The sequence below is a fragment of the Macrobrachium rosenbergii genome, chromosome 58 (assembly GCF_040412425.1).
Source record: "Macrobrachium rosenbergii isolate ZJJX-2024 chromosome 58, ASM4041242v1, whole genome shotgun sequence".
Lineage (NCBI taxonomy): Eukaryota > Metazoa > Arthropoda > Malacostraca > Decapoda > Palaemonidae > Macrobrachium > Macrobrachium rosenbergii.
The window spans coordinates 14,016,283-14,033,284 of record NC_089798.1 but is presented as its reverse complement, the minus strand read 5'-3'; the positions used below and the strand labels follow the sequence as shown (position 1 = coordinate 14,033,284).

The 17,002-nt window shown below is 43.8% G+C and overlaps 1 protein-coding gene across 1 annotated transcript in view; it reads right to left on the bottom strand.

The window, feature by feature from the left end:
• The window catches only part of LOC136837264 (synaptic vesicle glycoprotein 2B-like), a 406,633-nt gene that overhangs the window by 141,728 nt on the left and 247,903 nt on the right, over positions 1–17,002 (bottom strand). The window contains 1 exon segment of the mRNA XM_067102003.1: positions 6,276–6,437. Coding sequence (XP_066958104.1) covers positions 6,276–6,437 — 162 coding nt within the window.

Below are 17,002 nucleotides of genomic sequence, written 5' to 3'. Positions count from 1 at the left end.
TTGTCCTTCATAAAAACCCTCCAAAATTTTACCATTCTGCTGTTTTGGAGCCAGAGAGAGAGAGAGAGAGAGAGAGAGAGAGAGAGAGAGAGAGAGAGAGAGAGAGAGAGAGAGAGAGAGAGAGAGAGAGAGAGAGACTGCCTCACTGCTTATCTACCAGAAAAAGACTTGGAATTTCACAGAACTACAGTGCTCCCATATTTTTATCGTAAGTATCATCCTACATCAAATACAGCTTAAATTATTATCCTATTACTACTGTATTAATCTTTGAAATTATATTATTAATATCATTTCAAAGTCATCTTAAACATTAGTACCCTTTTCCAGCCAGAGAGAGAGAAAGAATTACCACTATGACTTACATTCAGCCATTCTTGTGCTGGCATGGGCAAAAGAGAGAGAGAGAGAGAGAGAGAGAGAGAGATTTATCTCTTTAATCTCTCGAGGAATGTTAATCCATTTCTCTTTACTGCGACTGACAACAACAAAAAAAAATTTTTTTTTTCTTTGTCTTCCAAAGATGTACTACTACCTTTACTACACATTTTTAAAACACTATGAACACACACACACACACACCCACACACAGTGTGCATAAGTGAAGAGACTCAAATTAGCAATACCTTTTCCTGACAGAGTGAAGGGTTGAACTAAGTATCTATTCATAATATAGCTATCCATTTCTCATTCTCCCTTTTGGATAAAGAGAGAGAGAGAGAGAGAGAGAGAGAGAGAGAGAGAGAGAGAGAGAGAGAGAGAGAGAGAGAGAGATTAATCGTCTACCCTTGGTCAGAAATGTCAAGTAATTTGACACATTCGACAGTTCCACCCTCCCCATAGCTTCAAAGCTGAGAGAGAGAGAGAGAGAGAGAGATTAATCTTCTACTCTTGGTCAAAAATGTCAAGTAATTTGACACATTTGACAGTTCCGCCCTCCCCCATAGCTTCAAAGCTTTGGGCAAAAGACAGGGTGTGATATTTCTTTGTTTAAAAATTGAAATAATTTACTTTAAAAATCCTTAACTGTTGTCATTAGAGTATATTATTATATTATTATTTAATCTTATTAATATTTGAAAATTAGCACTTATTATTATGTAAGTCATTTATTTATCATACAAACATGGTTAGTCCTCACCATCTCCCACAAATTTGTTAAAAAATTCTTGTGCAATAATTTTCTCTCTCTTATCTCAGAGAGAGAGAGAGAGAGAGAGAGAGAGAGAGAGAGAGAGAGAGAGAGAGAGAGAGAGAGAGAGAGAGAGAGAGAGAGAGAAAACTACTACTCACCCTCCTTTTAGTGTATGCAAAGCCTGTGAGGTACAAGCTTTGTGGTTGGTTAAAATCCCACCCTTCCTGCCAATAGCATGTTGTCAAGGAGGGCAAGAAGGGGAGGAGGGGGTTGTTACAAGTTGTTATTGGGTACTGTCAGTCCTTCTGGCCAGTAGCGTATCGTCATGGAGAAAGGGGGTTGCTACAAGCTCTGTTATTGGCTACTTCTAATCCCTCGAGCTGATACCATTTCGTCATGAAGCCTACGTCTAAGCAATAACAAAATTGCCACACAACCGATGATGGGATTTTGGTATATTTTTGTTTATATGCACAGTAATCCATATTTATTTGAAGGATATATGCAGTACAGAGAGAGAGAGAGAGAGAGAGAGAGAGAGAGAGAGAGAGAGAGAGAGAGAGAGAGAGAGAGAGAGAGATATGGGCAGTTGGCCTTACTTACATCTCAAGAGAGAGAGAGAGAGAGAGAGAGAGAGAGAGAGAGAGAGAGAGAGAGAGAGAGAGAGAGAGAGAGAGAGAGGTTGAATGAAGTGATTACATCGGTAAGCAGTTTTATGATTTCACAGGATTTTAATTTAACTGTTATCGATACTTTGCTGTGGTTACCTTAATATTAATATTTTAAAATTAGTAAATAATTTTATCATAAAAAATGTATTTTGTCAAGAAAATACAATAAAAGTCAGTGATTAGTGAATATTGCTCTATGAAAAAATCCACGAATGTGAATTTTCTTCCGTTGTATGCGTTGGACTGAGTCATCTGAAATATTACCATCAAGAATCATAAGAAAACCTTACTTTTAATCCTTTGGCTGTCTTGAAAACAACGAATCCTGCATTTTTATTATTGAGTTTTTCATAATAAAAACCCTCCAAATATTTACCATTCTGCAGGTTTGGATGCATATTTCTTCCGATCGGCTTCGGACTGGTATTGTCCGAAACACCGTTGAAAATCGCAGGAAAACTTTACTTTTAATCCTTTGGGTGTCTTGAAAACAATGAATCCTGCATTTTTATTGAGTTTTTCATTAAAAAAAACCTCCAAGTACTGACCATTCTGCCGTTTTGGATGCATATTTCTTCCAATTGTCGTCGGACTGGCATCATCCGAAATACCGTTGAAAATCATAAGAAAACCTTACTTTTAATCCTTTGGGTGTCTTGAAAACAATGTATCCTGCATTTATATTGAGTTTTTCAACAGAAAAACCTCCAAAATTTGACCATTATGCCATTCTGGAGCCATACCGCTTCCATCGGATCGGTGTTGTCAGCATCGTAAACCTGGAACATGCATTGTAACCCAGGAAACAATTTTTTTATGAATATATTTGAAAAGTGTCGTAAACTTGGAGCGTCGTAAGCAGAGCCCTTTGTAACCGAGAGACTGTCTACTGTACATTTCCTTTCTGATCTTTCATCCATACCGAATAAGGGTATAGTGTAAAAATACTGTATATCAGTCCTATTCTACTTAACGTCATTTGTACTACAACTATGGTAACTGTTTACTACCGTACGTTGGTTGAAATACAAGCAAAACGGCTGTTGTTATTCGAATCAGTTATAAGCAAAACAGTTTTCCGTTCGGTTGTTTATGGCTGTACATTTACACAAGAGTATAATGTCACTGACAATATATACATTTACCATTCTCTTTTACTTTTTTAACTAGAAGATGGCATAAAGAGATGGAGGAAAAGAAGCTGGTCTATTGTAATTTGGTCTCTTTTGCTGCCTGATTGTAAGCTGCCGCCTGCGCCCATGTGAAATTTAAAAATATTTTATAAATATTATCGTATCGGTATTAACTGCTTACCCCCATTGCAAAATCAAATTATCATAAGGCGAGTTAAAGTAACTCGAGCACTACCTGGGTACCTGAACATTTTAACAGTTTTATCACAGAAAGTGTATTTGGTCATGAAAATTATATGAAAATACAGTAATTAGTGGATATTTCTCAGTGAAAAATACCACGAATGGGCAAATTTTCAGCGAATAATGCATATTTATGTTCCATAGAGAAATCCATGAAAAGGTGAGTCTGCGAATACGGGGGGTTTACTGTATGTCAAGTACTAACTTTTCTCCTGAACCACATAGGGAACAAAAGAAGGCGGGACAGAATGAGAGTGAGAGAGAGGAATTAATCTAGGCTATCAGGTAGGTTAATGGAGGGGAGAGAGGCAACACCGGAAGACAAAAGTAAAAGACCGAGTAGGCTTCTGGTGTGCCCTAACTAATTGTCTACATAAATATCAGCCTCTAACATCTTCTGATACTACATAAAATTTACATCCTCTTGTCAAATCACTCATAAATTACGTGGTCTACAGCAAAGATGAAGGGGAAGGATTGACTTCTGCACTACAAGGGCAAACATCCTAAGCCGTCTTCTTTGCCTGACCTAACTGTTTTTGCCTATAACTTTAGACAGGCTGCTACTGCAAATCCAATGTCGAAAACTGGAGGGATGAAGTAGCTCTTGAAGCTATGACACACAGTAACAATGCACACACACACACCTGAACCAAAACGACTGGCTGAGCACAGCTCTTTGGCTACAGCTTCAATGGTGAGTCATTCTCCTCTAGTCACAATGTATTCTTCCACCCAAGATGATGGAGAAACTGCGATATAGTATACAATGACAAAAAGAGAAACACCTGGCTCCCCCCGCCTGAGACGGAGCAAGAACCGTAGACAGGAACCGTAGACTGGTCTTGGAGACAACTTGTCAAAACCGGAAACTCTGTCTAAAGGTTCTCCATCATCAACCTCCGCTTCTTCCTCGCGACAAGAGGGGGGGGGAATCCATGCTGGAAGGCAAGCAGAGGTCTCGTTTGACGGTTACAAAACCACCACACTGTAGTAAGAGAACCCTCCTCCGTCTCGATGTCTCTCAATCTCTACGTCATCTGAAAGACTAAAACAATATAACATTCCAAGTAATTGTGTAGTAGAAACGAAAACTTTGCTTGTTCAGAGAGGAAACACTTCAGAACAAACAGAAAAAAGATGTAGAATACGGATGTTTGATTTATCGAGGTTGAGAAGACGTCTAAAAATAGAATAGTTGGTGGCAAGAGAAAGGCCTCTCTCCTTGGGTGCGTAATAGGAAAAAGATATGACAGAATAAAAGAACAACACCAAGGCTAAGACCTAGCTGGGTTTGCATTATACCAAAAAGGCAAAACCAAAATAGAGAGGGAATTAAAGAGAAAGGTTCATAGGCTAAAATGAGTTGTAAACAACTATGTAGCATAACGGCATAGCATAGGAAAAACTACACAGCAAGAAAGAGCAAAAATAACAAAATGTAGCAGAATAGAACTTGGTGCATTATTTCAATAAGGGCAATATATCCCAAAACAAAAATTATCCTCAAAAATGAAAAGAATAATAAAGAATAAAGTTGAACAGCAAGCAGTAGAAGGGACATGTCTGTCTCCGATGCGGTCAAAAAGTAAATAAAATGTGTACCATCTGGATGGGAGGGATTTCTCGCCCTCCGTCGGTAGCCAACTACCAATATCCACCTTGTTTTACGCTAAACGACCGGCTCTAGCTTGCACTGAAAGTAATTACCACATGTAAAGACCAAGGGTTTGTATACGTGTAGGAACAAACTATTGTACATATCAAGGGAACCACACTCATGCATCAGCAGCTAGTCTAACATAGGCTATGTGGTCATCTTGCAAAATCTAAACATTCGGTTATCAAAACCCTTTCATATACAGCCTAATGCTTTCATCTATGCTTGTTGTAGATAACAAAGCAAAAAGAGACATACAGGAGAAAATTAGCCAGCCAGAAATTATCAAAATATTACTAACAGATCTGACCATCTGTATAACAGGTCGGCATGAAGAAGTATGACAAGAACGTGAACATTCCAGCACCATCTGGTGGGAAATAGATGACTACAGTGACAGTCTGATTTTTTTAAAATGCCGATTGCACCAAACGGTGCGAAGATAAAGCAAACTGTAACAGTAGGTAAGATTCATTCCAAATAATATTCATTCTATTTTGTCAAACAAAATAAATTGGCTTACATATGATTTCATTTGCGATGACAAATTTTGTACACGTGAATGGTAATGAGGAAGATTGCTATTCATTTGCATGCATCTGCATATTTACTTACAGCATGCTGATTTACATATTGTGGTTATTTTACAGTAAAAATAAGTCAAGAAAATAAAAGTCGATAAATACATTGCTGTAATAATTAGTCCAGAAATACAAAACATTATATGTACACTGTTGGGCTCAGTACATCTATGGTACCACTTTCATGAGTCCTGAGGCGATCAGGACATTTTGAGCGAGTTACTCTGATCACACGTTTTCTTTGATGGTACCGCTAGAAAGAATGGGATATTTTAGTGGGTGACAGAAGTATATTAGTTATTTCGAACAAAACATGACTAGGAAATTTTTTTACAAGTTTTGTGACAATTTGTCGCTCACAGTGCTATACAAGCAATGAACAAAATTGCCAATAGACCAATCTAAAAATCTTTTTTGAACTGTAATGCTTCTGGATATGTTTATTTAGACATAAAAAAGTCCACAACAATAAATAACTCAGTTTTTATCATTACTTGAAATTCGAAGATCGGCGCACCCGTTAACTGTAGTGTTATGCAATTAACATCATCTGATATCTAAGGCTGTTGTACTGATCTCATAACGAGTATGAGAAACATAAAACTGAAATAGATACCCATTTGCCTTCTGATGCAAAATATAGGAACACAATATAAACATAACTTCACAAGGTTGTCAAAAAAGTGGACAGAACAAGACATTAAAAGTAATGGAGTATGCTGAAATGTGCACTGTGCAAAGAATGGTGAACATATCAGATTATTTGAAAGTGAAGGGATTGTTAATGACAAACTCAAACAATACAACTCCAGAGAGGTTAGATATATGCAAAATGTTACTTCGTGCAATCACAAATTTTGGATAAATGACAAGCAACTTACTGGAAAACTCTGTGCTGACTTTCCACTGTTGCAAGAGTATATACCTTGCAGTATCGCTATTGCTTCTTTGTGCTTCCCCTTGGTAAGCAAAAACATGGGAGACTCTGGAAGCCATAGCATTACCACAGCAATTCTGGAACAGAAACAGTATCTCATAAACAACCTGAACTGGTTCTCTATCATTATTATTATTATTATTAAAAAAGTTTAACCAGACCACTGAGCTGACTATCAGCTCTCATAGTGCTGGCCCAAAGGATATGGATGAAATGAAAGGTCTAGGCTAGAAGCCTAGAACTGGGATCAAACAGGTCAGTCGGTATGGTGATGAATGAATGAAAATGAAATTAAAAGTTGCAAAAAAGCATACGCTCTCATACTGGTACACACTCACACAGTAAATACATTTATACTCATGTTTCCATATATACTCACTAAAAAGGTATATAAAAAATCAAGCTTCGTCCGTCCCGACCGACGAGCACAAGAAACCTCTGATAGTGCCTGACTCTGCCCTAGTGCCAGCGCCAGAGCACTACCCCGATCTCCATTCAAGGGATCCAACTCAGGACCCCCTCTCTTCTCCCGGCCTGGCACCGCTACCAGCGTTGGTAAGAGAGACGGTTCCTCTCGACCACAGCGGAAGTTCGCCTAAAGGTGCGGCCTCGCAACTCGTGCCTGAGCTGGTCATTGATACCTGCCTCAGTCCGTCGCCAACGCAATTGCAAGTCAGGATTCTGCCATCTCTCACTTGGCCGATGAACTACAAGAGCTGCGACGGATCATGGTAGAACCAGCATGGAAACCTTCTGCGTCAGCTGTCGCAGCAGCAGGCCCAGGTGGCACTCCATGCCGCCCTCCGGTCTTGGGCCCTCCGCTTCCCCGGCCAAGGACGACTGTCCCATTAAGAAAGGTTCGAGGTGAAATTACCACAGGCGTGAGAATTTCCAGGTAGTTTACGAAGAGCTCTACAGCTCTCCTGGCACCTGCGCCACCATTTCATTTTTCGAAGGTCTTGGCACCTCTAATCCAGAAGGGGATGTCAGGCCCTCCGCTATCTTCTTCCATTCCTCAGGAACTTCTATCCCTTATCATTCTCTAGAAATCTTTTCTTAAATTATCACCACAAGAGGCAATTAAGTATGGGATACCATTCCATGCAAATGTATAAATCATTAAGAATAACAGAGTGAGAAGTGGCACGCCCTTGCACCCATACCTTGGCACAGGGCATGCGTGTCAGCTCTTCCTGAAGGAGTCACGCCCTTCGGGTGCACTTTTCTCGCCCTGGGGCTGAAGTGATAGTCCGGGCTGTAATTTATAGGCGAAGGATGATAAATTCCCGCCTAACACAATAAAACCCTCACTCTATTTCCTTAGCTCTTCTGCCAATATCAATTACTCTTTTAGTTATTTATTTATCTTTCTCTTTTAATGAATCGCGAGTCATAGACTCTTGTCCTTGTGATTTTAAATGCCCCTTCCGTAAGCTCCGAGACACGTGTTCCGCCTTTCATATGCGGTCACGTTTTCATTCGTAACAACCAGTTACTTTTTCCTTTGTTATTATTATTGGTTTTTTTCTTTTTCCCCTTCCCTTCCTTCTAAGAACTCTGTTTTGTCCTAGACCCCACGTCTTTTGTCTGCTCACCCCGTCATAACATTGAGTGTCTATTTATAGCTCGTACCCGAGTGTGGGCAGTGGACGCATAAAATTAGCATAGTTTAAGGTTAGCGAATTAAAACTCGCGAATACTCTCGCTCACCTACAACTGTCAAAACACCCCAGAGTAAGGGTCGGGTTGGCGAATTAGGCATAGTCCTTACAATATCACGTAAAGGGGATGCCATTTACAAAAATAAACACTGTTTTATTATTTATACAGCCTCTTCAAGGCAGACTGTACTAACTGCATGCCTTGTTGATTTAGAATTAAGGAACTTATATGTAAATTAATTATTAAATTTTGTCTCCTGCCTCAAAATTATCTTGTCCTCGTAATCTTAAAGTAACGTATACCGTAAACCTGAAGAAACTTTAGTATTAATGTGATGGAAGTATTTTCCATTTTGTGTAAGGATAGAGTAAAGTAAAAGTTTTTCCATTTCTTGTGGGAGAAGAATACAGTAAGTCAGCTGTGCAGACGTCTGGGATATCAACATACAAGCCCGAATGGAGGCTTGTATGTTTTCCTCCTTGGGGAGCTATTATAATAACCCAGACGTCTCGCACAGAGCGCCGCCCCCCACCTAATTTACCCCTTTTTGTTTATTAAGAACCGCATGGCTGATCGTATTATCAACACTCCGATCTGTCCCTTTTTTTTTTTTTTGCCGGGAACAGATATTGAGATGACACAGATAACAGGGGCCAGGAAGATATTTTATGCCACTCCCTTAAGAAGATTAGCCCAACTAATCTTCTTAAATGGACTTTCTAAATGCAAGTTAAGCTGCCTGAATTGTCTTATACCCGCAGGACCTGGGAAGAGCACCCCCCCCCCGCGAATCGCTGAATACCTGGCCGTGATTCATCCTTGGACACGACTCATAGCCCAGGCCGTGTGCCTTTAAGGAGCAGTAAGCAGCAGTTAGTGAGTTAGCTGTGATAGCATAAGACATAGAGACGCAGTAAGAATCCTCCACGCGGGCGAGCGGTAACTTTGCTGAGAGCTCACCCCTTCCCCGTCCAACTCCCGACTCCAGACTGCAGTCATCCTCGAGGACACCGCCATACATGTGATCATCCCTCGTCCTTCTTCGTCCGAGACCAGCTTCCCCTAAGGTAAAGTGGAGTAAAGACTTTTCGGTCACAAAAGTTTGGCCTTTAGAAAGCCTGGAGTACAGCATTTCATTTCTGTCCTTGTGCCAGTTTATCCTGTGCCATTTTCAATGTCCTGTGTTCAAGTGTAAAAGTGGTCATTCATTCCTCGAGTCTTTGGCGCCCTCAGTGCAAACTTGAGACCTATTCCGTGTTAAATTGTTCCTTTACTGGCGTGTAATGTGTAAATCTCTCTTGCAGAGGGACCCATTCGCAGTGGACTAATCTTGGCCTGCGCCTCGCCTTTAATCAAGACCCCAGTAGAAGGATATTCAGGCGTTGCAAGCCCTTTATCAAGTTACTTATCCATTTTCCTTTCAAATGCTTCCTTTTGTAAATATAATTCTTTAATTTATCCCAAGTGTTTACGTAACATTTCCTTATGAAGTAGAGCCTTCAGTTCCTAGATTCTCCCCTTTTTCTTATTTTTTTACAATTTCCCTTTACGCAAGTCAGAACTCCAAGGCCAATTAAATAAAGTTCCGTTGCCGGCCTGTAAAATACCATAAATCCAGGGAAATATGTAAATAAGGGATTTTGACAAAGGAAAAATCTATTTCTGAGGGAGGCCCTGTGTCACCCGGTGAAATATCCATCTAGCACATATTTCTAGGTAAATTCTTTGCTAAATATACCAGAGAAAAAAGCTATCAGGAATGCTGGGGTTACTACCCCCAGATCGATCATCTATAAAAGGATTTTGACAAAGGAAAAATCTATTTCTGGAGAGGGGCCCGTGTCACCCGGTGAAATAGTCCATTCAGCACTTATTTCTAGGTAATTCCGTTGCTAGATACCAGAGAAAGCTAAATGAAAAGCTGGAGTTACTACCCCCCCAGCGAGCTCCACTAGATGGAGTGGTGTATGGAAAAGGGTGAACTACAAAAACACGGAACCTTATCCTATAGAGATTCCCAATGTCAAAAGTCCCAACGATAGAGGTGCCGATACAAGCCCATGCACTACTCGCGGACTGTATACAAGGCAACACTAGCCGCATTCCATGTTAGCACCCACCTCACTAGAATGAAGTTTATCAGGGGAGGGAGAGAATGAAAAAACAGGGTGGGTCACGGGTGACACGGGCCCCTCTCCAGAAATAGATTTTTCCTTTGTCAAAATCCTTTTTCTGGATCGGGTCCCGATGTCACCCGGTGAAATAGCAACAGAGAAATAAACATCATTCTTACGCTATTAAAGACTTAAATAGAAACATTGAAAACTAGGAGAATTCTACCCTGAACATAAGTAAGGTCCTCTAAGTTCATGTAATGAAAATAATGTAAGTGGTCACCGTCTAAGATCATGAGCTTAGAATAGCACCTGAATAGGCTTGTATTAAGAAAATACTTCCTGCCTAATAGCAGACCCAATGACAGTGCCCCTTTTTTTAAAGGAGAGGACCTGACAAAATTGCGAGTCCTGTCTAAAAAGCCTGCAAGGAGAAAACTGGACACAGAAACAGACCTTGTAAAGGGGAGTACTTTCCAATGTGACCACCGAAAATGAGGACCTTCAATTGTAGATAGAAAGTTAGGGTGAGGAATTCACAACACTACCCCTGATGAGGGGAAACCAAACTGATTGGTTCCGCCAGACAGGGCAGACAGTACAGGAAAACTAACACTAGAAGCTAAGCTGATTAAAAATTTTTGGGACTTCCTTAACAAGGAAAGGTAAGAACAAGATGATTGTTGGTTACCGAAGCTAACTCCGATACATTACTCAAAGACCAGGAAACCGAATGTGGACGGAGTACTGTTCTTAGACGAACACAGACCTTAGGGATGAAAGTTAAGGGCCTGTGAGTCTGGTTCCAACAAAACACTTTCCTCGAGGCCAATGCGCCACATCAGTACTGTAGCTTCGAAAACTATGTGAAGAGTGCTAGTTATTTAACTGCAGAACCATACTGCAGTAGAGTAGGATCCCTTAACTGATTTCAGGAAAACAGTAATAACAGGACCAATATCAGTTTCCTCCTAAACTGTAAGATTCACAAAGACCACAAAGCCAGGATATCAGAGTTTGAGGGCTCAGGCTGAGTTTATACCAGACGGGACAGCTTGATAGTTTGTGGCTGAATTGGGTTGCAAACAGACCTACTTCCAGGCCCAGGAAAAGGTCACAAGACTACCTGAATGACGCTCCGCCTAAGGACTATTCCGGCACCAGGGGAGGCCCTGGATAGGGAAAAAGCAGTGACCTTTTGGACCCCTACGAGAAGGGTGGTAGACAGCGGCACCTGCGTCTGTTGGTTATGGAGAAGAATGAACCATAACCTTAAACAATTCGAGTCCAAAACCACTTGTTTACGCAGCGCACTATTGCTGTTTTGTTCAGAACCAGCCTAAAAGGAAACCTCTTGGGGAAGAAGTTTCCCAAGGACAGGAAGACTGTCACCGCCCCCAAAGCGTTGATATGGAACTATACTAAGTACCATGTACTTCATTGGGCCAAAAATATCCACCTCACCCGCCCAGAGAGGTGACGGTGTGGAATACTGAGGCCGGAGGGGAAAGCTGGAGAGGAACTGACGGTAAGCACTTGACAGTTGTGCAAGGCCGGAGGCCACTATTCAAGCAGGAGGAATCAAGGAGACACGTCCCTGACTCCACCATACCCGGTCATAAACTCCAGCCTTGACTTCAGAAGGAGAACTGTCACTGAAGCAAACTGGAGAAAACCCAGGACCTTTTCTTGGGCACGGGGAGAGGTACGCTTGAGATGATGAAATGATAGGATGCCCTTGCTATCTCTTTCCACTTCCACTGGCTTCATAACCACGGAAGGCTACCCTCCTGAATCAGGTGGGATTCCTACCTGGTTACTTAGAAGCCCAAAGACTCTAAAACCCATTATAATGACCGGCGCCCTCAGGCAATTCCCGACGCTGGGTGCCCAAATGAGCCAGGCAACTAGACAAAACTTATAAGGGTACCTTCGGCCTTAAAACTAAATCACAGTGAGTATAACATATCACACACTTAAAACTAACACCGCAAGATTGTACATTATAATATTAGGAGCCAGGCTGTGAGGCATGTCTGGTCCAGGAGAAAATGGCAGGGCAAATAAATGAGGCAGGCAGGCGGGGGGAAAGGATAGGGATTAAAGGTTAATTTAAGGAAGAGGGATAATGCTCCTACAGCCACAGGGAATTTCAGAGCTTCCAGTGATTTCAGATAGTGGCGTTTAAACACTGATGGAGATTTCCAACCCGTGTACTTCTTCAGCTCAGCGAAATTCATATTATGAAAATAATTAGTAGAGTAGCCACCACTCGGATATCATGAACCTTAGGGACTGAATCCGGGTTAGCTTGCTTAATAAAGTACAGGATTTGTTGTCTTATAGCCTTTAAAGAAAGTGTTTCACCTTTTTCCATGATAAAAAGAGGACCAGACAAACACTGAGAAGTTCTTTGTAAGTAGGCCCTCAGGGTAGCGACTGGGCATAAGGACAGGTCTTGTGGAAGAGGGACAACCTTCCAGGGGGACCACCTATCCTGAGGGTCTTCGTTTTTTGCTAGGAATCTTTGATCTGGGGAAAGCAGAACTTCTCCTGACGGAAGGAAATCTACGTGATTGACACCTCTAGAGAGAGCAGACAGTTCTGAAATTCTGGCCCCTGAAGCTAGACTAATTAAGAACAAGGTCTTCCTTAACAGATTTAAACAAGAACATTGATCATTATTAATTTCTGAGGCTAATTTTAGAACATCATTAAGGAACCAGGAAACCGTATGTGGACGGGTCACTGGTCTCAAACGGCCGCATGCTCTAGGAATGGATGAAAAGTATGAATCTGTTAAATCAATCTTAAAGCCATGCAAAAACACCTTTTTCAAAGCTGATTTTGCTGTGGTTATGGTGGCAGAGCCAGACCCTTTTCAAACAGTGACCTGAAGAATGATATTGCCAAATTGGCGGTCATGGTTTGGGCTTCAGATTCCTTTAAAAAGGATGACAACTTTTTAACTGCTGAGTCATACTGTCTGAGGGTAGAATCTCTTTTATCTGATTCAAGAAACAGAGTATTAATGGGATCAATATCCGCCCCTCTCTGAGCGGCGAATTTCGTAAAGTCCATAAAGCCAGGGCATTCAGAATTTTTGAGGAAGCTGACACAGTCCTTGTTTGCACTATTTGAGTCAGCTGTGGCTTGGGTATTTGATGACATCGTAACTTGAGCTCCAGAAGAAGAGGGAACCAATTGCTCTTCGGCCAGTTGGGAGCTACCAAGGCCACTTGGCCTTCGAATGACCTGAGCTTGTGCAACACCAGCATCAGTAGGTTTATTGGCGGAAAAAGATATATTTTCTGCCAATTGTTCCAGTCTATGGACATTGCATCTGTGGCGTGAGCTTGAGGGTCCAGGTTGGGAGCAACATAACAAGGGAGTTTGTGACTGCTCTCCGTGGCAAACAAGTCCACCTGAAGGCCCGGAACCTGACGGCGGATCCATTCGAAAGAAGCCTTGTCCAGGGACCATTCTGACTCCAGCAGAGTTGTTCTGGACAGGGAGTCTGCAATAACATTCCGGACCCCTGCTAGATGGGTAGCTGACAGGTGCCAGCCGTGTTTCTCCGCTAGTGAGAAGATGGCTATCATCACTTGGTTTATCCGGCTTGATTTGGAACCCCTCTGTTTATGCAATGTACTACTACGCGCTGTCCAACACCAGCCTGATATGAACCTGGTTGGCGGGCGAAGTTTTTTCAGGGTTAGAAATACTGCCATCACTTCCAAAATGTTTATATGGAACTGACGGAACATTGTGGACCATGTACCCTGTACCTTTTCTTTTGGTGAGTAGCCTCCCCAGCCGCTTAACGAAGCATCTGTGTGGATTATTAAAGCTGGAGGGGGGAATTGAAGGGGAACTGACTTTGAGAGACCCTTGACTGTGGACCACGGCCGGAGTCTTTTCCTTAGCACTTGAGGAACTAATGACACCTTGTCCCTGAGTTTGATATTGGCTCGTCTTCGCCACACTCTGTTTATGTCTTTCAGCTTTGTTTTTAGAAGCAGGTCTGTTACAGATGCGAATTGAAGGGAACCCAAGATTCTTTCTTGCGTTCTGCGAGAGGCTTTCCTGTTTTTGAGGAATTGCCTGGTGGCTTTGGCTATCTCCCTTCGTTTGGCTGGTGGAATAGACAGTTTGTGTGAAACTAGGTCTCACTGGATGCCTAGCCACTGAAATCGAGCCTCCCGGAGTTAGGCGGGACTTCGCCCTGTTTATCTGAAAGCCTAAGGATTCCAGAAACTCGATCACTATGGCGTAGCTCTCCGGCACTCCTCGGCGTTGGATGCCCAAATTATCCAATCGTCAGGTATGCGGCTAGCGATATCCCCGGGACCGTAACTGTTGTACTACCGTTTCCGCCAGCCGTAAAGATTCTGGGTGCTATGTTGAGCCTGAATGGCATGACCCGGAACGAGTAGGCCTGTTTCCCCAGTCTGAAACCTAGGAAGGGAGAGAAGTTCCGCGCAATCGGGACGTGATAATATGCGTCGCATTGTATATAAAGATTGAGACGCGACAGATCCAGGATTACTCTTTGTTGACTGGAGTTTTTCTTGGGAACACTGAACAGCCTGCCTTGAAATTTCAGGTGTCTCACTTTCTTTATGACCCTCTTTAGGAGTAATTCCGTCGCAAAGTCCCGCAGAGCTTTCGAAGACGGCTGATGAAATCTGGTCAAAGGGGGAGGTCCTTTGATCCAGCTCCGGCCCAAACCTTTGGAGACTATACTGTGGGCCCATGGACTGAAGGTCCACCGGTCCCTGAACAGATAAAGTCTGCCGCCTACCTGATTGTTCTCACTGGGAGGGAGCAGGCTTGCCTCCTCTACCGCGGCCTCCTCTTCCCCGGGAGGGGGGTTGCGAGGCAGCCTTGCCTCTGAAGGAGGCTCTCGCTCTAGTCCCCCTTGCGCTCCTATTAAGACCCCGAAACGACCCCTGGCCCTCATAAGAAGGGTTAAATACCGGAGACGTCACGAAGGAAGGAGCGGCAAGAGAGTGTTGAGCTGGCTGCACCAGCACGAACTGTTGGGGTTGGGCCTTCGAGGTAGAAGGCTGGCAAACTGTTGAGACAGGTACAGCCTGGACAACAGCCTGCTGGTGTTGTCTCCTGTGCCTCCTGTATCGCTTGCCAGGTCTACTCTGAGGGCTGCCGGACTCGGGGTCTTCCGCTAAAGGCGGGGATACCCCAGCGGGAGCGCAGACTCTGATTTGCCCTGGTTGCCTCTGCCAGGACATTGTTGACTTCTTCTTCCGGGAAGATGTTAGCCCCCAGAAGGAACTTTTCATGAGCTTATTAGGCTCATGTCTGATGGTAGCGTCGTTGAAGATGAATTTGCGGCAATTCAATCGTGCTACCATAAAGTCAAACAAGTCCGCCTGAAATCCCGCCAATAGGGACTTCGTCAGGACTTGGAAGAGTTGCTCCTCCGCGAATGTCACAGCGGTTGCTTCCGCCAGGCACAGTGAGTTCAGTGATCGGCTCAGCCGACACCTAGCCTCAAACTCTGCTTTGAGGAGAGCCTCTGGCAATTTGGGAAGCTGTTCACTGAATAGATTAGATGCGCACTCCGGGTCCAGCTTACCCGAAGTAAAGGTGGCCGGGGCATCTTTCCAGAACTCATCGTCTCCGAGGAAGATCAGCGAGGTGGGATCAGTCTCCCGGAGCTGAGGCAATGGCTTACCCTCCGAGCAAGCCTGGGCCGTTGCGAGGGCTACCTTAGTCATGCAGGGGGTTGGGATCTTATCACCCAAAGAGAACATTGTGAAGTTGCCCTTGAAGGGGGTCAACTTTGTGTTCTCCGCCTGCCATTCATTACAGGAGCGCATCAAGGCGGACTGCGCCTGGTCCCTCGGGATGATTACTGTCTCCTTTGGGACCTTATCCGACCTCACCCAAGCTTCCTCCGTCAGTCTGGCGAAGCCTGGGTAGGGGGGCAGCAGATCAGGAGGAAAGAATTCTAACTCCTCGAGTCTGCGCGTGCCTAGACCCTCAATGGTAAGGGTATCTTCATGAAGGGGAGCATGAAGGGCAAAACGCCATGGATTTCCCTTGTTGAATGGAGGGAGGGCGGAGGCATCCGGAATGGGATAATGTAGTGCGGACCCGCCGGAGCGCATGAACCTGGAGAGCATGGTCTCCTGGCTCTGCAGCCTCTCCGTAAGCTTACTCAGCTTAGCATCCACCTCCGTAGAAAATTTTTGCAAGAGCATCCCTGCAAAAGTCTCCGGGTCAAAGGCAGGCTGGCGAGGAGGGCTAGCCTTAGCTGCCCTCGAACTCGCACTCATAGCTGAGAGAGTGGCCTTGCCTGTGGAAGCCACCGGACTATCATCCCGTGACTTCCCCGGAGGGAAGGGGGTTGCTTTGCGGGAAATCGCGGACTTATAGCCCTTCGCCTTCCAAGTCTTCTTCAATTTGGGGACAGTGGATTGTGCACCGTCCCTCAAAAGAGAAGACTTATGAAATCCCTGAAAAGAAGCGGTGGAAGAAGGAGAATCAAAAAGGGAACCCGCCCCCACTGCCTCACTTACCTCCCCACCTACCTCCTGGTCCTGTTCCGTATTCATAGGTTCCAGGTCGAGATCTATGGCCGCTACTTCCTCCGACACCTCGGCGTAGAGGCTTTCGTCCTGGAGAGGCTGAGTTTCTACCCGGATCTGCTCGATAACAGGAGCAGCGACTACCGCAGGGACAGCCGCTGAGATCCAGGCGCCGGGGTAAAGCAAGTTCCGGATGTTCTCATCGAGAACATACGGTTTCCCCGACGGAACATTTCTTCCGAACCCAGCCACCCAGGCTCGAAGAGAACCCAAGGCGTCACTCCGGGAAGCTTCGTCGGCCTGGAAGAGAGG